Genomic DNA, 26315 nt, shown 5'->3' with positions numbered 1-26315 from the left:
CCACCGTGACAGAGGTGCACCAAAGAAAAGGTACAAGGACTGCCTAAAGAAATCTCTTGGTGCCTGCCACATTGACCACCGCCAGTGGTCTGATATCACCTCAAACCGTGCATCTTGGCGCCTCACAGTTTGGCGGGCAGCAACCTCCTTTGAAGAAGACCGCAGAGCCCACCTCACTGACAAAAGGCAAAGGAGGAAAAACCCAACACCCAACCCCAACCAACCAATTTTCCCCTGCAACCGCTGCAACCGTGTCTGCCTGTCCCGCATCGGACTTGTCAGCCACAAACGAGCCTGCAGCTGACGTGGACTTTTACCCCCTCCATAAATCTTCGTCCGCGAAGCCAAGCCAAAGATAAGATCTCCTAATAAAGGCCGAGATCTCTAATCTCCTCCCTCATACCTGCCTTGGACGTGAGCCAGCAGCATGTAGAGGCATGTCTGGATCTTCTGATCAATAAAGCCTTTGACTACCTGCTTCATGTCTGGGAATGGTCATTGATTACACCACACCACCACACTCACCTACAATCCTGAACATCATTATGTGGATTACAGGAGCTTATCTTAACACCTATTCATCCCACAAGCTTTCCTGATGAGGTGGCAAGAGGTGAATTGGATTATCAGGTATATTTGCTGGTCGTGCCTTCTTTTCACTGCTCACCGAGCAGTGTCAGCTCAAGAGACGACCTTCTCATTGAGGCACAAAACTTACAGTAGGCCCCACCAGTGTTTAAAGATAAAGCACATTACCTAAAACTGAGATGCAGGCTTTTTCAAGTGAATTGTGCAGCTAGGTTTTTTTCAAGCAAGGTTACAACAGATATAGTTACAAAGTTATGAGCTGATACAGCAATAATATTTGGCAGAGCAAACTGCAATAGCAGAGAGTGGGTGTGGATAATACAAGCAACATACTGTAGATTCCAGAATCTAGGAGCACCAACAAATTCAAGTCTTCACAAAATAATAGTCTCATTCACATTTTAATATATGCAGCATCTCATTCCTCACATTATTGATTATTTCTGCCTCTTTATTGCTCATCGACTCTTTTACAACCACAGCTGCACACTTCATTGTTCCTCTTGAGCAGCTGAGAGACTGGTGCCGTGACTGCCCTTGGGATATAGAGGTATCTGCATGAAACAGTACATACACTATAGGATTTGTGAGAGGAAGCAGGTACTGGTATTAAGGACAGTCTAGGAGGCATTTTGAGGAATCCAAAAGTCCTTTTCAAACTCATTTGTTGAATAGCCAGTGGTGTAAACCTCAGGGGTGCTGCAAGGAAAGGCAAAGTTCTTACACGAGTAAACAGTGATGTATTGTGTAATTTCCCTTCCATGGTAGACTTTGTGGAAGAATCAATTTCCAATCTATCAGTAGTTTATTTTGGAGAGCGGAGCCATTTCAGGAATTCTGCAGGCTTCATGTGAAAAAGCAGTCTGTTTTCACAGTCTACAGTTTTGCTAGACATTCAAAAAATGGCTGTTTCCACTTTAGCTTGTGTTTCAAGTCAAAGTGAATCATATCAACATTGGAGAAGCAGATGTCTACCTTGATGGAACAAATAGAGGCTGTCAAGCCATCTCTCATTTTCTGTCATCTGTCTTCTTGCAGATAAATCCTAGCTCATCAAGTTTCTGTGCTGCAAGGGGAATGGCACATGTTGTCTTCTTTCAGGATGTGAGCTTTTCTGCTTCTTTGCTACCCCTCAAAATTCCTTCAAGTCATATGCCTCAGAAGGCAATAGTAAGGTACTGTGGCATGCGGTGAGTTCTCATGGGATTGGCCTCCTTTAGGTTTCTGACTACAAGCACCATAAAGATCCACACATGAGAAATAGCACCCAACTGCCAGTGTTGTTTGATAGGATAAGGGAAATATCTCTAGGGGTTAGTTGACTTAAGACTTATTTCTTTAAGAACAGAAATACTAATATTTGTTTGGAAAATCTACAATTCACTACACTCTTATTCAAAATGTAAAATTTACAACTTTAATTCATTTCCCACCATCGTAGTGTAATAACACATCCATAAATCAACAAATTTCAGTACTTCAGGAATTTTCAAATGAATATACACTGGTGTTTCCTTAGGGTTAATTTTAATTTCATTGCTTATTTTAGTGGTAAAAGATACATGTGAAGGAAAAAGCAATGCAAAGTTTTCAGATGATTAAAGAATGGAAGATACAATTTGTGATAAGGCCTCCAGAATCACATTAGCCATTTAGAGAGAGTAACAGAAGTCCATCAGAAAGTGTTACACTGTAAAGTAATGTACTTTGAAAGAAATATATTGGAAATGACATGATTTTAAAAGATTTAAGAAAGGCCTTAAAAGGGCTAGAGAGAGGGCTTTTACAAGTATTATCAAGAATTGAAAATTCCAGTTAGGAGTGGTTAGGAAAAATAAGGTGGATCTTCTTGAAACAAAGATTTAGAGGTAACCAAATAAAGAATGAAAGAACATGAGTTGGTCATTATAAAGCGAATAGCACTTCCCTGGTGAATGAGTGTTTCAGTCAGAAGAAATCATTGATTTAAAATGAGTGGCAAAAGATCTAGAGGAAAGATAAGGAAAACTTTATTTTTACTCAGAGAAAAGTTGAGATCGAAAATCCCTGAAAAGATTTTGAAATTGACTCCGTATATAATCTTAAAAAGTTGGACAGATGTTGATGGGATATTTCTGACATTAAAACGAAGACTGAGAAAGTGAGATGACTGCTTGTTCAAAGAGCTAACCCAGTCACAATTACATTCTCAAAGTTTCTATGATTCTTCACTTGTGAAAAATTATGGTCCTATTTGACAGCAAGGTATGGGCAAAGCTCTTCATTGTTTTACATAAAAAGTATGCACTTGAATAAGGTACAGGTGGGAATGTGTAGTTGAATGCATAAGCGTTTACATGTGTGCATGCATAATATAGAGGATTAAACAGTTTTATCAACACTTACAATGGATGTTTCTGCATTAAAAAATCAACTAGAAAATTATTACTATCAGTGAAACAATATTCTTAACAAGGAATTATTGTTTCAGGAGAAGTAGGGAGACAAACAAAGGACGAGGAAAAGAAATGCTGTTGAAGGTAAAAGGAGACACATAGGAGACTGCAGATGCTGGAATCTGTAAAACATAATCTGCTGGAGGAACTCAGCAGATAAGTATCATTAGCAAGGTAAAAAGATTGGTCAGAGTTGTGGGCTGGAACCATTCATCAGGACTGAGAGTGTAAAGGAGAGATTTCTGATTTATGATGAAGGGTTCTGGCCTGGAACATTTTTCCATTCTTTCTCTTCCACTGATACTGCTTGATTTGCTGAACTCCTCCAGTAGATTGATCTTACCTTACATTCTTTAATTAAGTAGAAGGTACAGAAATGTTTAAACTACTGCTCAAGATTAGCTCTCTTTACCTTCTGACTTCATATCTTGAGTTCCACATTCCAATCCAATGAACTTTGCCTTCATTTGACCCTCAAAATACACAAATATTGTTGGCAAACATTTGTCTGGGTAGTTAGGAATACAGATGTTTGCAATAGCCTTCATGAATTTTACATCTGGATATTTCTTAGCCAGCTGATCCAAAAGATGATTGAGTAAAATGCACATTGGTATGCTGCAGTAATAATAGTGACAAATAAATGTTATCCAGCTCTGTTTGCCTTAATATTTGCATAACAAATTAAATGTTATTGCATTTTATAAAAGATTAACCAAGTATAAAGAAATAAGCCAATCTTAAACATGTCTACAATTGAAAACATTGGATTACTATAATATAATTCAGAAAACCAAAAATGACAAGAGTTCTGCAATGAGCTAACGTGTAAATACACCTCAGGCAGCAAAATTGAAGTTACCAGTAATAAATTATAATTTTCTTATCATAAAAGGTCCTGGAACCTATCAGTATTTTCAAATTCAAATTCTACATTTCCATCTACAGCAGTGGTTCTCTACCTTTCCACTCACACACCACTTTAATTAATCCCTATGCCAGCGGTGGATGCTCTGTGGGATGGCTTAAGGTGGCATGTGAGTGGGAAGGGAAGGTTGAGAATCACTGCTCTTAGCCCAATTGTAACTGAATTATTTTGCTTGATAAAAATTGTCATTGACCTGTTTCCTTTGGAGTTACGAAACCGTGCACATAATGAGTCAATTTGGTATGATTAAAACAGTGGTTTTCAAACTTTTTCTTTCCACCCACATAACACCTTAAGTAATCCCTTACTAATCACAGGTTGAGAACTACTGATCTACAGTATTGTGTTTAGAATTACAAGGTAAAGCAAATTTCATTTTTGAAGTTCAAATTTTTTTTGCTGGAATTGGAAGCTGAGTTACCATAACTACATATCTATTTTCTGTGAACAGTAGAAGACAAATATCTTATAGCAATTTGCTGGATCAACATTACTTGTAACATTACATTCCTGCAACTTTTCGTTCAAAAAAGTATGCTCATGAAGTTCCACAATAAGTTTGATATCGACAACAGAACAACAGAATCTTTGTTTATCTCTGAATCAAAGAGGTTTAAGAATTATGAACTAAACAGAAATTAACTCCATAAACTCATGAGGTCAGTAAACATGTGAAGGGATGGAATTAAAGATTAAATTGAGGGAGAAATAGAAAAGTAAAAAAAGGAATGAAAGGCATTTTAGTGGCAGTCCACATCTTGAAGATGTGAGAATACAAACTTCTATCTAATCTTTTCTTGGAAATATGTTCATTTGCAGTCAATAACAATTAGACAAAGCATACATGCACTGCTAATTATCTTAGTGTAATGAGTACATTGAATATTTAATCTACACATCCAGTAAACTCACAGAAATTGTGGGGAGGAAATGCATTTTCATGAAGTTAGTGGAAGAAGAGCAGAAAACACCTCTTGTCCAGAGTAACAATTTGGAGGGTCATTTTCCTCCCATATTTCTGTTTTTTTTTACATGATACATATTATTTTCATACTGTTATTTTGAGTGATATCTGGGTCTAAAACCAAGCATTGTTTATGTAAGAAGTCTAGATGTGTGAAAAGACATTAATAAAAATATAGCATTTCTCTACTATTATTCAAATCATTGCAGGTTTTCAAGAAGGATGGAGTAATGTTTGTGGTCTATGACGGAAGTCATGATGGAAGGCAAGAGCTGCTGAACTTCTAACTTAATTATTGGATTTGACAGAGACAGTGTATTTTTGTTTTATCTTTGGTCTCACAAAGGGTTGCAAATACACTGCTCAACTTGTGTGCACTGATTCAGTGGAATCACTAAGTAGTGTTGGTGTCATCCAGTGTGGTAAACCCGCCCCTCACCCCTCCCCCACCCATGGACCTCCTCCCATATCAGTCCATACAGAATTGGTTCTAATGTTACTCGTAAATCGTAATTCCTGTATATTGCTGAATCTAATGGCAATAGTCGTGAGAGAAATTACACCTTTAAATTACAATGTCATACGCACAGCCTAAATATATTTCACTGACTTAGTTTCTTTTAATTACTACCTCATTTTCAAAAATATTATCAATATAGGTTCTCAAATACTAATTACCACAACATTGTAGCTAAAACGCCAGAAAATTTGAAAAAAGCAGCGACTATAAAAACACCACCAGCATCAAAAACAAACGCACGGGTTCATAGAGCAAGCAGATGATCCAAGTAATTCGAAGCATCATTGTTGTTGGGTAATAATGACAGCTCCTTAAAGGGCTGTGCAGCTACCTGACAGTTAATTTGAATGCCACTGTGCTTTGGAACTACGATCTCCTTTTTCATTGTTTCCACTGTATACTCATCTACCTGCTCAGCTCTCACAGCCTGTATAAAAGCTCTCACCTTATTCCTTTTGAGATCTGAGAAGGCTTCCTTCACAGTGCTATACTGTTTAGTCTTTTCAGTCATTGTCAGGATGTGTTCAATAACATTGAAACCTATCATGGGATGAGACAGGTGCCATCCTTTCATTACAAGCACTGGAATGATCAATTCTTCTGCTTGGTCAGTTCCAGCAGATAGCCGCAAAGTCATTTCAATCCATTTCAGTTCCGTTGGCGGCAGTCAATGTTAAACCATCAGGTGAGTAAATGATCTCTGAAACATCCCTCAGCCTTGTGGTTGGCAGGTGTTCCTCTTTCCATCTTTCATCGATTATCACCACCTTAGGACCTGTGTCCCTTAGAGCTTGCAGTTAGTGGCCAATTCAGGCAAAGTTCAACAAAACAGTGCCTGTCAATTAGCAAGGTGAATTTGTGGGGATGGTCCACTCGAGCTAGAAGGGGTGGCGTGTGAGCATTTTTCTCTGTACAGAACAACTTTTCACTGGCATTCAACAAATGAGTGCATTTTCTTTTCTGTTCAGCCCAGTTTTGGTTTTGACATGTTTCGGAATAATAAAGTATCTCTTTACAGGATGAGCATGGTTTCAGTTCATCAGGTGAGCCTATACTGTCACAATTTGTTCATTTCTGGTCTTTGCTAGTCAAGGCATGGTGATAACCATTTCCCTTTTAAAGGAGCTTCCCTAGATGGTCTAATTACTCTGATTTTGCAACCAACTTGCAAATGTTCTCCACTTCCACATCAGCAGCACTGCATGCAGCGTTCATTCACTCCTGTCTGTGGCAGACAAAACATCTTCGTGGAGCATGGACAGCGTGCTGGAATACTGATTAGGTTCATACTGGGACTGCATTGGAGTAGGTATTTGAGGCTGACTGTACCTGTTGTAGTACTGCTGTGGTGAAACATGGCTGGAGGTCTCTATCTGGCCTACCTGCAAATGGGGCATAGCACTGTGGCTGAGACTTAGTCTACCGTAGGGTCCTTTTAATTTGGGCTATCTCTGAACTGAGTCCTTTTAAGGAAGATACACTTGCCTTCAGCTCTTGTATCTCTGTTAACAGTCCAGGGGAAACTTTTGTCCTAGCTTTGTGTGACGTTTAAAAGATAGTAAATTCATGATCTGTCATAAGGTGAAAATGCTGTGATAAGGGTAAAAATGTGCTTAAAAGGAATGTACTTGAAAGATGTTTATAAGATGTGTTCAAAAGGTGCCTAAAATAATAGAAACTCATTAAAATGCCAAAATATTTTAATTCATTCATTCTTTATTAAATTCTCTATTCGTAAGAATGGAACCATAATAGTATTATAGTGCCTCCGCCCACATTACCCAGGTGGAATTGCGGTATGTCCTTCATTCGAGTAAACACTCCCACTGAGGAAACATCACCCGATCACTCTTGTGATTATTTCTCCCCATTTTCAGGAATGTTGCAGGTATTCCACACTGGTAGAGTGGTTGCGATAATGCATTAAGATGTTTTGAGTGTCAAGGGAATGTTGATTTAACATTTTGAGTTAGTTAAAGTACAGTTTTGCCGAGTATGACCAGGTGTGTGTGTGTGTGTGTGTGTGTGTGTGTGTGTGTGTGTGTGTGTGTGTGTGTGTGTGTGTGTGTGTGTGTGTGTGTGTGAGCAAAGCCCCGGCGTGTTAGAAGAGTGCCATCCATAGCTGTGTCGAGTGATTCCGCCATGTGGCTACGTCAAATGTACACATAAGTAAATGTATTTGAAAGTTTTTGTTATGTTGTGTATTTAAGAACTTCTACAATTTTTGTGAGAGTTTACTGAGCCATAGTTACATATTATTTCACAGAATCAGTAGAGAAAATGAGAATAATGTCTTAGGGAAATACTGTATATCCTTGCAATTTACAGAGGGTATATATTTTACTGTAACTGAACTGGTATGCTGTTTGGAAATTGTGTATATATTTGATCATTGGATTCAAGTGAACGCTCCCACTGAGAAAACATCACCCGATCACTTTTATGATTATTTCTCCCCATTTTCAGGAGTGTAACATGGTGTCTCTTGCATTTTCAGCAGGCTCTTTCAATTCCTTCTCAGTATTTGACCATCCTCTATTCTGACAGTGTAGGATCTTTGATTTGTTTTCTCCAGAAATTTTGCTGAAGTTTCACTTCCTTTAACAAATCTTTTGAAGGAGAGAAATTTGTGTGGACTAAATTTTGTCAGATTTTTAGAAAATTTAATGGAGATGCTATGCCATTACCCTCTTTTAAAATCTCCTGATTTTGACAGACAATTTTTTTTAGCAGTAGATGCCAGTGAGGGGGAAGCAGGTGCAATTTTATTACAAAACATAATGAAATTTGCCATCAGTTGCCTACTTTCCAAAAAAAAAATCAAGTTAATCAAAGGAACTATTCCACTATTGAAAAAGAACTGTTGTCTATAATATTTGCTTTGCAGAATTTTGATGTATATCTTGGTTCTGCTCATGAACCAATTGTGATACTTACTGACCATAATCCTCTGGTGTTTTTGAATAAAATAAAGAAAAAAACAGAAGATTGTTAAACTGGAGTTTAATATTACTAGAATATAATCTGCAAATTAATCATATCAGAGGTACAAATAATGTGATAGCAGATTGTTTGTCAAGATGTTAAAATTGATATACTCTCAACATTGGGTTACATTGCGATAACATGTTATCATTTTAGTGATTTTAAAGTTGGTTTCCCCCTTTGTAGGGGGGAAGTGTGACAGATTATGTTGTATTTTATATTGTTTTAAAGGAGATAAATTGTGGCACGATTTTTAGTTTAGGTCACATACAAACACTTCAAAACAGATCTCATTTAAAATGCCAGAGCTCTGTTCAACCAGACAGTTCAAGCTCCAGGTACCTTTGAAAAACTATGAAGAGTGCCTATAAGGACTTCACAAGTAGGTGTTAATTGGATATGCTGTGGGGTAATGGATTCTTTGGAAAGCAACAGATGAACAAATTCTGAAGATTAGGTCCGGAGTCCCAGTCTATCTGAATGCAGTTGGCTGTTCTAAGAGGATCACATGGTTTTCTCTTAGTGAGAGAGAGAGAGAGAGAGAGAGAGAGAGAGAGAATTCAGTTCTACAGTTCAGCAGCAACAGTTGGGACTGGAACATAACACGCTGGCAGGCTTGTAGAATAAACCCATTTTGAAGATGGGTTGTGAGTTTTTAGTTCAGTCTGGTCAACAGCCTTGTGAACCAAACAAGAGGAGATGGCTGGCTGCATAATGTTTCACTTGAAATAAAGGAAACAAAAGGAACTCTGTGTAACCTGAAAGAAGGAGGTTATCATCTGGAAACCCTGATGGGGCAAATTTCTTCAGCAAGACACTGAAGTGAATGATTGGAAGGGATAAACTGAAGTGTCCAATGAGCAACAAATCTCTCTCTGAAAACCGACAAGAACCTTCCTGAGGGGTACCATGCACCAAAGCCTAGTGAAATTCATAAATGTTCAATTCTGTGCACAGTAAAAGAATTGCCTGATACCAGTGAACTTGAAGGAGTGAGAAGTGAGATTGCACTGTGAATTAAAGAACTTTTCTGAACTTATACACACATTACATATACGTGCACTTAGAATTAGAAGGGGATTAAGTTAGGTTGTTTATAGTAATTATTTAAAGTTTAATCCCTTTTTCATGTTTAAAGATAATTAAAAGCAACTTTTGTTTAAGTAACCATTTGTCTTGATGAATTTCTATTGCTGCTGGGTTTTGGGATCCTGTGGGCTCCTAACATTTGTCTCCTTTGCAGATGCTTTTGTTTCCATTTGTTCTTGTTTGGGTCTGCAAAGAAGAGGAGTGTGGTGCCTAGACTACACGTCATCAGGAGCTCAGTGGGTGACATATAACCATATAACCATTTACAATGTGGAAAAAGTCCATGTCGGCCCTTCGAGTCCACGCCAGTTCACTTGAACAACTCCACCAGCTCCCCCCTCCCACTCTCTGCCCATAACCCACCAACCCCCTCACATCCATGTACACATTCAACCTACTCTTAAATGACAGAAGGGACCCTGCCGCAACTATCTCTTTTGGAAATCATTCCATTCTGCCACCACTCTCTGATTGAAAAAGCATCCTCTAATATTTCTCCTAAAGTTTTGCCCCCTTACCCTTAACATATGCCCTCTTGTTCTAACCTCCCATGCCCTCAGGGAAAAGAGTCTATTTACATCCAGTCTATCTATTCCCTGCATAATTTTAAATATCTCTATCAAATCCCCTCTCAGCCATCTATGTACCAATGAATAAAGTCCCAGTGTCCTTATTCTTTCTCCGTAATCCAGATGCTGTAAGCCAGGCAACATCCTTGTAAATCTTCTCTGCACCCTCTCCACCTTATCTATATCCTTTCTATAATTTGGAGACCAGAAATGGACACAATACTCCAAACTTGGCATCACCAATGCCTTAAACAGCCGCAGCATCACCTCCCAGCTCCTATACTCAATACTATGATTTATGAAGGCAACCATACCATATGCCTTCGTAATTTGTTTTCACACTGTGAACCATATCAATCAAAAAACATACAAACATTTCCCTCTTAAATATACACAGTGGCATTTTCTCCCCTTTATTCCCCCCTACCTTCCCTCCCCCTTCCCACCCCCCTCCAAACCCATTAAATGTTCAACATATACAGTATAATAAAACCATTAAACAATGTCATCACACAATGAAAATGAACAAGAAAAATGTGTCATCTACTTTTACACACTGGATCAAGTCATTTTGTCTTCTTATCATTTTAGGGGGTGGAGGTCCAAGGCAAGCCCTCTCTGTTATGTGCCATGTACGGTTCCAAATTTGTTCAAATAATGTGACTTTATTTTTTAAATTATATGTTATTTTTTCCAATGGAATACATTTATTCATTTCCATGTGCCATTGCTGTACTCTCAGGCTCTCTTCTGATTTCCAAGTTGACATTATACATTTTTTTGCTACAGCTGAGATTATCATAATAAATCTTTTTTGCACTTCATCCAGTTTGAGGCCTAATTCCTTACTTATATTATTTAGAAGAAAGATCTCTGGATTTTTGGTATGTTGTTTTTGTGATTTTATTTAATACCTGATTTAGATCTTCCCAAAACTTTTTCATTTTCTCACATGCCCAAATAGCATGTACTGTTGTTCCCATTTCCTTCTTACAGCAAAAACATCTATTTGATAATCTTGGATCGCATTTTTTAAAACTTTTGGGGCGTGATATATAACCTGTGTAACCAATTATACTGTTTCATGCGTAACCTTGTGTTTATTATATTCTTCATAGTTCCAAACTTTTCCCATGTTTCTTTTTTTATCTTTATGTTTAAATCTTTTTCCCACTTTTGTTTGGATTTATAGCTTATTTCATCATTTTCCATCTCTTGCAGCTTGATGTACATGTTCATTATAAATATTTTTATTATCACATATTCAAAGCTGCTTCCTTCCGGTAATCTCAGTCTGTTTCCCAATTTATCCTTTAAGTAGGCTTTCAGTATGCAAACATTGTACATGAGTTTTTCCATATTTGTACTTCATTTGTTCAAATGTTAATAAATTATTTCCCAAAAAACAATTTTCTATTCTTTTAATTCCTTTTCTTTCCCATTCTCTAAATGAAAGATTAACTATTGTAAAGGGGATTAGCTGATTTTGCATCAATAACAATTTTGGTATTTGGTAATTTGTTTTTTTTTCCTTTATAAGTGAATCTTCTTCCATACATTGAGTAAATGATGCAATACTGGTGAGCTTTATGGAGGTTAAACTCCATGCTACTTAAAAGGCAGGAATTTAGAGAATTTATTGAATGCCAAATTAAAATGTCTTTTGAAATAAATACCGAATCAGTGTAAGACAAATTTATATTATGGGATGCAATGAAAGCTTTCATTAGAGGGCAGATAATAAATTATGTAACTAAGATGAAAAAGGACTACAATCAGGAAATAGAACAGTTGGAAAGGGAGATAGCAAGTACAGAAAAAGAACTAGCAACAAGGGACAATATAACAAAAAGAAGAGAGTTGGTGGTCAAAAAAATTAAATATGAAACATTACAAATGATTAAGGTGGAGAAGAACATAATGAAAATAAAGCAAAAGTATTATGAGCTAGGAGAAAAAACACACAAAATATTAGCCTGGAAACTTAAAACAGAACAAGCTAAAAGAACTCTATTGGCATCAAGGAAAAAGGACAAACAAATTACAAATAATCCAATGGATTATATTCCAATGAGAACTTTAAGGAATTTTATGAACAATTATACCAAACTGAGAATGAGGGGAAAGATGATAAAATAGAAGAGTTTTTAGTTAAAATTGAACTGCCGAAATTGCAAGATGAGGAACAAAACAAACTGATAAATCCATTTGAAATAGAGGGAGTACAGGATATATTTAAAAAGCTGCTGAACAATAAAACACCTGGAGAGGATGGATTCCCAATAGAATTCTATAAAACATTTAAAGAGTTTTCAATTCCTCCTCTCCTGGAAGTAATGAACCAGATAGAAGAAACACAAAACTTGGCAGATTCATGTAAGACAGCAATAATTACAGTAATACCAAAGATGGGGACGGATCCACTAACACCAGCATCATATAGACCAATATCTCTACTTAATTCAAATTATAAGATAATAGCAAAATTATTAGCAAACAGATTGGCCGACTGTGTACCAAAAATCGTAAAACAAGATCAAACTGGATTTATTAAGAAAAGACGAACAGCGGATAATGTCTGTAAATGTATTAATCTAATTCATGCAGTTCAAGGAAATAAGAAGCCAACAGTGGCTGTAGCTTTATATGCAGAAAAAGCCTTTGATAAGGTAGAATGAAATTATTTGTTCAAAGTACTACAGAGATTTAATCTACCAGAAAAATATATTAATTGGATTAAAACATTTAATCCAATGGACCATTGGCGAAGGTAACAGTAAATGGATATGTATTGAACCATATGCCTTCTTAACCTCCCTTTCTACATGGGAATCCACCTTCAATGAACTGTGTACCATAACCCCAGGTCCCTCTGTTCCACTTTGTACCTCAATCCCCTCCCCTTAACTGCATTAGTCCTATTTTGGTTATTTTTTTCAGAAATGCAGCACCTTGTACTTGTCGACATTAAATTCCATCTGCCATCTTTCAGCCCACTCTTCCAAACAAACCAAATCCTTCTGTAATCCAAGAAAACCTTCCTCACTATTCACTGCTCCCCCTATTTTCATATCATCTGCATATTTGCTTACCCAGTTAACCATACCCTCTTCCAAATCATTAATATAAATGATAAACAACAAAGGACCCAGCACTAATCCCTGAGGCACCCCACTTGTCACAGGCTTCCAACCTGACAGACAGTTGTCTACCATGACTTTCTGCTGTCTATCTTCCAGCCATCTCTGAATCCATGTCACTATCTCTCTATTAATCTCTAGTGACTGAACCTTCCTTATTAACCTTCCATGCAGAACCTTATCAGAAGTCTTACTAAAATCCAAATAGATCACATCAACCATCCTACCTTCATCCACTTTTTTTGTCACCTCCTCTAAAAACTCAACAAATTTCGTCAAACATGGCTTTCCCTTTACATGTTCAAGTGGTAAAGCTCTGTAACTTACAAGAGCAGTGGTTCTCAATTTTTTTTCCCCACTCACATGTGATGTTAAATATTCTCTCTGCTCATTAAAGGCATTTCACGATTCCTTTTAGCCTTCCTAATGCCTTGCTTGACCTCCTTCATGCAACCTTTATATTCCTCAAGGGTTCTCTCTGATTGTAGCTTCCTGAGCCTTACATGTGCTTCCTTTTACTTTATGACTAAATTCATGACCTGTTCATTCAAGGTCCTGTTTTCTTTCCCATTCCTGTCCTTCATCCTTACTGGTACATGCCAGCCCTGCACCTCAATTTGTTGGTCCTTAAATGATTCCCAAATGTCAGTTGCAGGCTTGCCCAATAACAGCTGTTCCTATCCTTATATATTTATTATCTCTTTTCCTGTCCTGGCATATTCTGGTAAATGAATTTATACTCTTGTTGTTGGTGTAACTTACAAACCTATGTGTCTGCAGCAAGCAAGAATCGCAGTGTATCTGTTCATTGTACTAATGTGTGTTTCAATAAACTCTCATCCTCCTGCTTAAAATGCATGAGGTTATATGTATAAGAAGTACGTTTTAGTACATCTGTTCTCAGTATAAGAGTATCCTTTTCCTGCTCTAAGCAGCTGGTTCTTTTTTTGTTTGAATATTGTTGATTTCACAGACTCATGTAAATTCAAACATACAATGCAATCTCTTCCAACACCAGTATAACATCCAGAGTCCATTTTTATCCCATGCCCCACTCCTTTCCCACCCCCTTGCCCCAGTACAACTAAGAATAGTCATATAAGTTATACAGATAAGATAAAAACCTAACTACCATTGGAGTCAATGACCTAGTAAAACCTAGGAGAGAGAAGAAAAACCTCCAAGATTACTGGATAATCAAAGGTAAGGAATAAGAAGAAAAAATTACTAACAGAGCACATTGCCTGCTCCACATCACATATCATTGATCCCAATTATTTCTATGTTGGGGCGGATTGTTTCAGTAACCTTGTTCCGAAGGGGGATAATCATATCTACAGACCCATATACTGCAGATAAGATTGCCATACTGTAATGATGGTGTCATATTTCCTCCTTAAATTATATGTGATTTTCTCCATGGGAATGCAACTCGGCATTTCCTTAGTCCATTGTGTAATACTTAGCAGGGAATTGGACTTCCACATGACCACTAAACATTTCCTGGCTATGGACAAGGTGACCTTCACAAAATGAATTTGGTATTTGGACAGTCTAAAACACGTCCATAATGTTTCCCAAAAGGTACAATTCCAGATCTTGTGGAAAATTCACCTTTGTAATTTTTTTCAGAATGTCCCCCAGGTCCTCTCAGAAGGATCTCTCCTTTGTGCACAGCCAGGTTGAGTGGATAAAAGTTCCAATCTCCACACCATACCTAAAGAACATTTCTGAGATTTCAATTTTAGATTTATGTAATTTTTGTGGTGTGAGGTACAGTTGATGTGGGAAGTTGTATTGCACCAACCTGTACCTGCCATAAATAACAGCAGCCATACTGTCCAGACACAGATCTGACCAGCACCGCTCGTGGATTTTGTGCCCAAGCTCCTCTCCCTCAACCTTTGTAAAACCCAGCTTCAGGCTCTCACTTTGGAATATAAAATGGTTATAAATTTACTCACATTCCCCCTTCGAATTAGAATTTCCATGTCACTGCACATAAGCAGAGTCATGGATGGTCCCAATTTGTCCCTCAAAGAAGATCTTAGTTACAGATAGCAGAAGAATGTTCTATTAGACAAATCATATTTATTCCTTAATTGTTTAAATGACATGAGCTGCCCCTCACTTGCAACAATCTCGATACACCTGACCCCTTTCTGGTACCAGGTGTCCAGGATCTTATCTTCCACAGTCATGGGTATTAGGTTGTTCTGGGTCAAGGGCATTTTGAGAGATATCCCTATCTTCAATCCAATATATTGATTTATTCTTTGCCATGTCAGAAGTACAAGCTTTGAAATTAATTTAGTGTCCAATTTATATATAAACTGTCCTGTTATCTTTTCACCTATTGCATGCAGTCCAATTTGTGCCCTGGAAGGAGGGTCCCCTTCCTCAAAGAGTGAGGCAATAAATCTCACCTGGGCCGCCCAATAATTTTTTTTGAAATCTAACAATTCTAAACCGCCCCCCCCCCCCCCCCCAATTTGTAATCCTGTCAATGTTTCTGTGGAGATTCTGCCCACTTTACCATTCCACAGGAACTTTCTGACACACCCACTGAGCCTCTTAAACCCTGGGGCAATGGAATGGGTAACAACTGAAATAGATATTGTAGCCTTGGCATCACCTTCATTTTAACGCAGTTGACTGCCCACCAAAGTTATGGCGTGACAATGTTGCTCCAAACAAAACCTAAATGATCTAAAAAGACTGGAACAAACAATTCAAAGTAATACAAAAAGTACCCCAACTAATCCTTTCCCTTGCCCTTCTCCCCCCAATCAACCCCTACCTTTCTTGGCGCCAATGCCCGAAATATTGGTGCCAACTCCCCTGCCATTTTGGGGCATGCCCAATGCATGCATCTCACACTTACCCTAGTCTCTCCCCTTTGAGCTCCCCATAATAATTCTTCTTTTAACTTAGCTATTCTCCTTTAGGCAATAACACAGTTGACCATAATGAAATATACCCATCATAATCATACCATTTACAATATATACAATCAATATTTCCCCCAATTCCCCCTTTTCCTGTTCCCCTTATTTAAATTTACCCCTGGAAGGGCAATAGGTTTTCCACATAAAGCAATGTCTTCTGAGGGCCTGTAAAAAAACTTTTTCTACCTTCCTGCCCAAAATATTTTCAGTGTTGCAAGGTGAAGGAGGATAAACTCAGTCCTATTTTATCCTAAGATATTTTTTCACCTGGTTGAATTCCCTCCTGCACCTTACAAGTGCTGCACTTACATCCAGGTAAAAGAGGCTCTCACTCCTCCATATTCCACCAGAGCCCCTCTCTCCTTTGCTTCCCTTGCCACAGCCCTTTAAACTCTCTTTGTCCTGGTAGCAAAGGAACCTAACCAGGACAGATTGGGGTCGCTGATTTGAATCTATTTGGGGGGGCAAAAGACTGATGGGCCCACGCTATCTCCAGATCATTTCCAATTTTATCCCTGCCCAACACCTCAGGAATCCACGTTTTGAAGAACCCCACCAGGTCTCTTTCCTCCGTGCCCTCCTTCACCCCCACGATTTTAATATTATTTCTCCTGTTGAAATTTTCTCCCATATTCTTTCTTTTTCATTCTCCCATATGTCCATCTCTCCTTCCCTTTTTTCCAGACTTTCTTCTATTCTTTCTTTTCTTTCTTCTGTTACTTCCACCCTGTTGGTTAGATTATCTAGTTTCTCTTTGATGGCATTCTGGCTTGCCACCAGTCTTTTAAAACCAACGTTCATCCATAATGTCTCTGGCAGAGGCCGCTGAGCCCTCTTCCTCCCTTTTCCTTTGACTTTCTTCCTCCCTGCCTTTATCTTTTGTTCCTCTTCTTTCCTCCGAAGTCTTTGGACTAATGTTGCCCTTGCCTTCCCTGCTGTCCTTGGCATCCCAACTCCTCCCTGGTCCTGCAGTCTGTCATCCCTGATGCCTCGCGTGCCCATCACCACCTCCACCTCCTGGCCCCTGCATGGATTTGCCCTACCAGGTGAGTGCCTTTTATTCCTCTTCCTTGTTGTTCTTGCCACCTTCACTGCCCCTCCGGGCCCAAGTCAGTTGAGATGCCCACTGGCCTCTGCCACATCTTCGTGGTCACCCATCAGCATTTCCACCTCCTCGGTCGCAGCCCTCCACACTCCATGGTCACCCAACAATGCTCCCACCTCCTCGCTCGTGGCCCTCCTACATCTGTGATTACCCGACAGTGCTCCCACCTCCTCGCTCACAACCCTCCACCCTCTGTGGTCGTCCGATGGAGCTCCTGTCTCCTCGGTTGCAGCCTTCCATACTTTGTGGTCACCTGTTAGCACTCCCACCTCCTCTCTCATGGCCCTCACCACTCTGTGGTCACTCGACGATGTTCCCGATGGTGTTCCTTCCTCCACACTCGAGTTCTTCTCCAGACCCCCTTGTACTCCTGTTTCTGTCATGCTGACCTCATTCAACCTACCTGGTTAGTTTTTGACCTGCAGGATGGTCAAAGCCTCCATTCCCACCACTGTTGCTGCCAATGTCTGCGTGGGCCAGAGGTCGAACTCCTTTTCCCTTCCAACACGAGGTGATCTGTTCCAATTTTCTCCTCTAGCTTGATTCTTTGCTTTATTCTTTCTTCCCATTCTCTCTTGGTTTTTAAAAAATTATTTCTTCAATGTTTTCTTTATGTTTTTTCAAGGAGTTCTTTTTTCTCTCTTTTTCCTTCTTTCTTCTGATGAGCTCTGCTCATTACCTATTTTCTCTCTGACGCCATCTTGAAAAACATGCAGCTTGTTCTTCTTGTAATTAAATTTATTATTTTTAATTTACTTGCATTAAAGATTGAGTCTTCATAGTGGGACATAAGCATTGATGGACTGCAATATTTTGTCCTCTGAAAGATGTGTGAGATGTATCAGTTACGATTCCTGTCAGCAAGTTGGATATTTCACCATACGGGGTTTGCATAGATTCTATGCTTTCAACAAGTAGCCGTGAAATAAAATGTTAAAATAATATGTTAAAGTAAAATTAATTTCCTATGTTTGAACTGTGTAGTTAGTTTCATTAAAGTAGGACAATATAGAATAATTAACAGACGAAAAATAGGAAATGGAGTAAGAAAAATAGCAAATATCAAAATTAATTACGTGATTGACATCAACAAATCAAAATTTTGTATGAAAAATAGTAAAATAAGCATATTTCTGTATTTATTGACAGTTAAAATGTTTGTTGTACTTTGAAGTATTTAATAATTAAGGGCAGGATAACCTTTTGGCAAAACTATTACTGTTTTGAAGGATAAATATCTCTAACATACTATTTCAAAACATGTTCCACTTCTGAGGTCACACTGTTCCAATCAATAGTCATTTTTGGCATCCAACAAATTTAATTCTAATAGGTTAATCATTGATTATCTCACCACATATTCCACTTAAAATACATTGAACAAAATCAATACACACATTCATTTTATATTTTTGAATCAAAATTAAATCTTCAGAAATATTCCTTTGATAATTCTTTTTCCACCAATGAATGGTGTACATTTCATTTATTTCTTCCTTCAGCTCTACTCTTTGGAATTAGATAGTTCCCATCTCATGTTCATGGAATCTAGTAAAATCACAATCCTGGCAAAACTGAGCAGGTCACAGAGTGTACTTTATATAGCACAGATAAAGATACATGACCGGTGTTTTGGGTTTTGAGCTTTTTATCAAGGCTTGATGAAGCGATCAAACCAGAAATGTAATTTTACTTCAACCACCGTGTCCACAGACCTTTGTGCTTTACTTCATGGAATCTATCTCTGATTCTTCCTTGTCTTTTCTTGACGTGTGTATCTCAATTTTAAGATATGGGCTGATGACTAGTGTATAATTCACAATTAGACTACTGACTTGGCAATGCCTATCTCATATGTGCAATAATCCTTATTTGCAAGTGCATTACAGGTCTTTCATTGGTACTGAGTCTAAATTATGGAACTTTCTCCCAAAAGCATGGTGGGAGTGCCCTCATGGTGGCAGTTCAAGGCCAATTCTCATGGCCAATTTGGAATGGACAATAAATGCTGGCCTTGCCAGTGAGGCCCAGGGGATGAAAAATCTTTCCATTTCATGATGTAGCATCCTGTACATTACTGATAAAAAAAACAAACTGGAAGTCTGCTTTATGGAATTTCTGCAACGGAGACCCCCAAGTATCATTTTCTACTTGTCCCACTCCCATGCCTTTTAATTGATTCCAATAAAATACAAATTGGCAGCACAGTTAACATAACAGTTAACACAATGCCATCACAGCTCTAGAGATGCGGGTTCAAATCAAGTAATGTCTGTAAGGACATTCTCCCTTTGTCTGCGTTGTTTTCCTCTGGGTGCTCTGGTTTCCTCCCATGTTCCAAAAACATATAGGCTAGTCGGTTAATTAGTTACATGGGTGTTATTGGGGGGGGGAAATAGGCTCAGGGCTGGAAGGGCCTGCTAAAGTGCTGTATCTCAATGAAACTGAAAACATTGGACAGATGCTCCTCCACTTACAGGTGGCTCAACAAAATATTTTAAAGTTATGAAGGTACACTGGTGCCATATTTTACAAGTCAAAATTGTTTATTTCAGTGTAGAATAAAATGTATTCAACATTTAATTATATGTAATATTAATTATATGTAATGTATTTAATATGTTTTGGATAAATTTGCCCAGCTGTGGGCTATGGTAAGTGGTCTGAGCTCATTTAAGGTAAGCTACACTATGATGTTCGGTAGGTGTGGTATACAGTTTTTCCACTTACGATGGGTTCATCAGAACATGACTCCATTGTAGGTAGAAGAGCACCTATATAAGCTCAAAGAACATGACCACACCTTCCAATTAGGCTGAAAATGCCCCCTGGAGTCAACACTGAATTCAACAATTGAGATGATCAGCATTTTTATTTCAAATTTCAAGCACTAATTTACTTTTGGTTATTTCAGATATTAATTCTGTTTCTACTATTCACAGGTCCTCATGTCAATGTGTATGCATTTTTTATGTTTCCCAGCACTACTTTCTTTCAGCTTGCATTATAATACCTCTTATTTTCCTTACCACGCAAATCTATTTTTCCCTCAACTTCATTCCATATTAAAATCTCTAATTTTCCCAAGCACTAATGAAAGGTAAATGACCTAAAATATTAACTCTGTTTCTTTCTCTGTAGACCCTGCCCAAAGAACAAAATATTTGCAACATGTTCCAACATTTTCGCAGGGCAGGAGTAGCAAACACAACTGTACAAAGTAAAAGGAGGAAAGTTTAGGGGAGACAACAGGGTTAGGTTTTTTACACAGAGAGTTGTGGGTGCCTGGAATGCATTGCCAGCTATGACGGTGGATGCTGGATCAATAGGGGCATTTAAGAGGCACATGAATGAAAGAAAAATAGAGGGTTATTAAAAATAGTGGGATTTTTTTTGGTAGGCAGAAGCTGTCATGTTCTATGTTCTAATTTCAGCATCTGAAATTCAGCAACTTCAACATGACTTCTGAAATATTTGCCACCAAAACATTATTCTTGATCTTACTTGAGTGAACAAAAATATTCCTAAACCATTTAATAGTAATATATATGATGTGGGGCATTATGGTTTGTAGAATTAGTTATAGCGTTATTGTTTGTTGAAACTTTATAAGTTTGTCATACTTCTTAAATTACTGAAATATATGGGAGATAAAATGACGACATACCCAGGTCTATAAAGGTGAAGTATGACCCATATATCTTCTCCAGCATAAGTAATTTGTTTCACATACTCATTTCCTTGGAGTTCAGCCAGCTCACCAAATCTCCTTTTTCTCTGTACAGCTTGCCATTCTGCCACTCTCTGGCATCTAAGAAACAAATGTGAGCTGATTTCAGGACAGATCTCACAACTGCATGTCTATGAATTGCAATAAGTATAGTTCCCATATCTTTCTGATCTCCCATCTTTGAGTGAGGTAGTTATTCCCACAAAAGGGGAAAGTTGCTGGTACTTTTAAGTGCACGTACTGTAGAGCTCGTCGAAAGAACCAGACTTGTTGATCCAAACCAAGGCCTTTATTAGCAAAAGACAGGAGCTCTTCACAGGTGGCCGACCAGTCCGGAATGATCGGACCTGGCTAGGGACACAACCCTTTAAGGCCCAGACAGTAGGCGTGGCTAAGCTCTCAGCCAATCGCTGTAAGCACAGTCTAGATACTGTAACTATATACACTATATACATTGGTGATAGATCTGTACTATCACACGTTCCCACTGTAATGTGTCCATGCAAGAAACAGCAGTCAAAGGGTATCATCAAGGCTCATTGTGTGGACCGCTTCTGCGTGAGTCAAGTAGAAGCCAACGTCAGATGGAATCCCAAGAATCCTAAGCCCATGGAATCTATTTCCAATATCAGCATAATCATCTCTGTAATTCTTCATGTATATTTTCCATATTTTACTAGCAGTAGGAATTATTTCCTGTTGGATTGTTTTTACACATTCATGTGAATAGGTTTTATATATTAGTCCTTAATACCTTCTAAAATGTTTCCCATCCTATTATTAATGCATTGCCAGAATTGAACTGTGCCTCATATGTGGTACAGATAGGGAATGCAAATATTTACCCCCAGTTAGAGCCATAAAATTGAGGGAATCATGTAAATCACGAGCAATTTTCACAGTAGGTGGTCTTTCACATACAAATGCCACTAAGGTGACCCCTAGGTTCACAATGTACAATTCTCTGAGCATGCTTGCCTAGCAATTCTTGTGCACACATCACTATGTTAGATGGTCTTTACTGCGATGCCAGTTTGGCTCTGAGCCCATCACTACAAACTTGTGTAATGCATTGCATGTGCTTGTTAATTAAAGTCACTCGAGACCAATTGTGGATCCTGGAGGGCGAGCAGGTGGAGGGTGAGGCAATTTGGCTTAGATAGGGCCTGGAGTTAGAAATTGAAGTAGTGGTGCCAGCTTTGGAGAATCAGGTCAGATCAGGGCTTAGGTAGATGGAGAGGGATTGGCTGGAAATCATAGTCTCCATCATGGGTTTGTTGGATTATGAGCTTAGACAATGGAAGATCAGTGAGTGGAATGGCGATGGGGCAAGGCTCAGTGTATTTGGGCAGATGCCTAATGATGGATAATGATTGGTGTGTGAATTTTTAATAATGGATTCCCAGTTGGTAAAGTTTCTTCTAAACATTTAAAGGAGATGGAGAATATATGCTTACATATTTTATATTGGCATTCTTATCCCTATTCCTTCAAAATTCTATTAGATCCTTTTGAAACATGCATAGACTGCAGAAGGAAAGATAAGTGTGAAAAAGTGGGGTATGTTAATAGGGCTTGAGCTACAGATAGACCATACTGAATGTGTAAAGCAAAAGATATCCCTTTAGTACGAAAGCTGTTTAGAATTCATCATGCTCACCTGTACATTTCAATAGCACGTTCATCTTCCTCATCAAACTCATCCTCTGCTTCCTTTAGCTCTGCAAGATTCATCCGTTCATAAGGCTTAACTATGAGATGCAAATGTTTGGAAATAATACATGAGAGTGAATAATAACTGAATTATTTTGTTTTGTCATTAAGTGTCAGCAGTACATTGCTAACATATGGGTCCACAACATGAACATTGTCCTGATTCCTTCCTGTTGCCAGAATAAGATGACAAACCATTGGTGGTGTGGGTGGTGGTTCCATTATACTTTTGACAAATTTACTGAAACAGAGTGAAAGCAGTTCCAACCATGTTTCCAATGGAGAGCCTCACCTGCCATTAAAAAAAAAAATTGATGACCAGATGTGCTCACTTTTTTTTTGTTTTCAGCATTATGGTGTTCCAAAAAAATAATTCATTGGCAAGCAAAATTGCAGATGCTCGAAATTTAAACCAAAAACTGAAGGTTGTACTGACAAAGTGTCTTTGTTCCGAAATATTAAATCTATTTCTCTTTCCATAGATTCGACCTCACCTGTTGAGTATTTCCAGCCAATTCTGTTTTTGTTTAAATTTCTGATAAAGATTTAGAAACATTGTGTATTGATAATTTTACTGTCATGTTCTCAGGTTTTCTTATTTTTTATCTTTCAGAATATATCATTTTGTGTATTTTCCATTACTATTGTTGAACACATTCTAAATGATTTAATGTCTGTCATAAAAAAATAATACAAATTAGTGTATTTGTTGCACAAAGATGAATTTAATTTATTAATAACACTGTATAGTATTTCTGTATGAGTGAAGGGCATCAAATTATCCAAAAGATGATCAGATGGTAAGGATGTTAATTTTTGTCTTTATAATAAGAGAAATATGATGTGAAGAATAATTCTGACCATTTCCTCCCACTGCAATTTGGTACAATGAATTAAGAGTATTCAGGAAATTATCAAATATTGTGCCAAAGTTGGTTGTCATATAGTGGAGCACAATTTTTGAGCTGTTTTTAGTAAAATAACCTAAATAATGGTTGTTATGTCTTTGTTACCGTGGGCAACTTCTTAAATCCAAGATTCAAATAACAAAAGAGAGTCTACTTACTGATGTTTTCCACCATCTCAGGAAACTGTTCACACACACTCTATACATATACATGCACCCCACAGTGGTGCACTACAGTGAGAAGGGTGTATTCTTATGTGGTTACAAAATAGTTCACATTATCCTGATTATATAACATCCCTCCTTCTCAAGATAAAGAAAAAAATAGTTTTTTTTAATCACTTTCTTTCCAGTGCAAATTAAGTAAATGAACTTTTACACTAGTTTATTTACACAACTATTTTTAAATAGTCCTTATCGATATCACACTGGCAGCAGTATGTTCCTTCACCATCTTGTGGATTTGGCTGCAACCTTTGGGCTCTGTGTTGCTGGTACATGTGTAGGTGATGTAGCTTGTTGAGCTTCAGCTGACAACTGCTGTGTTGATGTTTCATTATTAGTGGTTGTGGTCTCTTCACTTGATACCTCACTTGATATTGGTGTTGCAGGCTTTGCTGGTATTAAAGCTTTCTACTTCAACACATCATGTGTAGGCTGGATGTGAATTCTGTTCATCCTCAACTGATTTCCAGAGTCTGGTTCAACAATGATTGATCTTGGTGTCTCGACTTATCCAATGACCTTTGCTGGGGTCCATGTTTTCAACATCAGCTCTTAAATATGCATATGCTGCCCTCTGAAGAGTCCTGCCAATGTTTCTGCATGTTTGTTATAATGCTGGCGTCCTTCTTCTTGCATGTCAGCCAGTTTTCTTCTGGTTTCCTTCTGGTCTTCTGGAGAGTGTATTTTGCTTGGCAGAGTTGTTTTTTTTTATCTCCTGCCATTTAGAAGTTCTGCTAGGTACTTCATGTCAGCCCTTAAAGGTGTTGCTCGTAATGATAGAAGAGCAAGATATGGGTCTTTTGTTCTGCAACACTTAATTAGCATGCATTTCACAGTTTGCACTTGTCTTTCAATGAACCCATGACCTATGGGGATGATGTAGTGATAACAAACCCATACTCTGCAGCCAGCTTTCTGAATTCTTGTGATTTGAACTGTGTTCCATTGTCACATATTACTTGTTCAGTATTCCTTGTTCAGCAAAGAGCGCTCTCATTTCTGAGGTGATAGTGGCTCTCAGGTCTTTCACCCTTTTGAAGAATGGAAACTAAGAATAGTAACAGGCTACTATTAAATACCACTTGATTCTCGGTGAACGAGTTTGCTCCCACTGTGTGACATGGCCTGGCAGGTACTTCTGTGGAAATCATTTCTTCTTTTTTTTTGTGTGTGTCTGTTGATGCTTTTGGATATCTTCTCCATCTGGATCTCATAATTGACAGAGATCAAATGCAACTCCTGGCAGCTATCCAGACCTAGAATTGCTGGTTTGTCTGCACCTACCACATAGAACGTACAGAGGATGTCCTTTCCCTTATGGCAGCCATTGATCTTAGCTCTCCCTAGCTGCTTGATCATGGGTCCACCATAGGTCATTAATGTGACATTTGCTGTTTCCAATGCACTGTCTTTTGGATACCCTTTTATTATGTTCTCTGAGTGAAAGGACATTGCTTTGTGATCCAGAATCCAACTTCACCTTTAGGTTAAATATTGTAGGCTTGTTCTGGATTGTTCTCTATATTTGGATCTTTGTGTGTAACTCGCTTCCTTCTTTCATCTCACCCGACATCTTGTGAAGGTGTATGGATTCCATGTCCAGTATCTGGCTGTCGGAGTCTTCACTGTTGTTTCCTTTAATGTGGTGGATCTTCTTCTTGTCTTTTTTCTTCACTGGTATTACTGTTTTCTTCATAGCAGACCTGCACATCTTCCCCCAGAGGTTTGCTTTACCACAGGCTCTACATTCAGAACCATATGTGGGGCATTTGATTTGGTCATCAAAAGGGTGTTGTCTGCCACACGTCCTGCAGGACCTAGGGGTTTGAACTTATCTGATTGTGTTCTTTATTGCATCAACCCTTCCTTCCCTTTGCTGTGGTAGGTCTGCAGAGATAGGGATTGCATTTGTGACCTCGTGGCTTCAAAGACTCTAGCTGTGTCTATAGCCTCAGCCAGCTTCAAGCTATCCTTCAAGAGGATAGACACTCTTTAACATGTTGATCAATTCATCTTTCTTCTATATCCTTAAATCTGCATATTGCAGCAACAATTTTTAGTCTAATGAGGAAGTTATCAACAGTTTAATCAGTCTCTGCAATGGAGAGCAGCGTGATTCTCCTGTAGTTTGAGCAGTCTGATTTCTCGCCTTTGTTTTTGTACAGGGTGATGATGATGGCATCACAAAGGTCCTGAGGCAGTTTTCCTTGGTTCCAACAAAGCTTGAAAAACTCATGCAGTTTGACATGCAGAGTTTTGCCGCCAGCCTTCCAGACCTCTTGGGGGATTCCATCCATACCTGCTGCTTTGCCACTTTTCAGTTGTTCAATTGCCTTATATGTCTCTTCCCGGGTGAGGACCTCATCCAGCTCTAGCCTTAGGGGCTGTTGAGGGAGCAGGAGCAGGGCGGAATCTTGGACTGAGCGGTTGGCACTGAAAAGAGATTGGAAGTGTTCTGACCATCGGTTG

At 38.4% G+C, this 26315-nt stretch overlaps 1 protein-coding gene across 2 annotated transcripts in view; it reads right to left on the bottom strand.

Moving 5' to 3' along the window:
* Positions 1 to 26315, bottom strand: part of LOC138757399 (phosducin-like protein 2) — a 60586-nt gene that overhangs the window by 19849 nt on the left and 14422 nt on the right. For both annotated transcript variants that reach the window (XM_069924640.1, XM_069924641.1), the window contains 3 exons: positions 22662 to 22752; positions 20939 to 21082; positions 3436 to 3641 (listed from right to left, as the gene is read on the bottom strand). In XM_069924640.1, coding sequence (XP_069780741.1) covers positions 3436 to 3641; positions 20939 to 21082; positions 22662 to 22752 — 441 coding nt within the window. The remainder of the gene's footprint in view (positions 1 to 3435; positions 3642 to 20938; positions 21083 to 22661; positions 22753 to 26315) is intronic.

This window comes from Narcine bancroftii, chromosome 3 (genome assembly GCF_036971445.1).
Source record: "Narcine bancroftii isolate sNarBan1 chromosome 3, sNarBan1.hap1, whole genome shotgun sequence".
Taxonomy (NCBI): domain Eukaryota; kingdom Metazoa; phylum Chordata; class Chondrichthyes; order Torpediniformes; family Narcinidae; genus Narcine; species Narcine bancroftii.
This window is presented reverse-complemented; position numbering and strand designations above follow the sequence as displayed.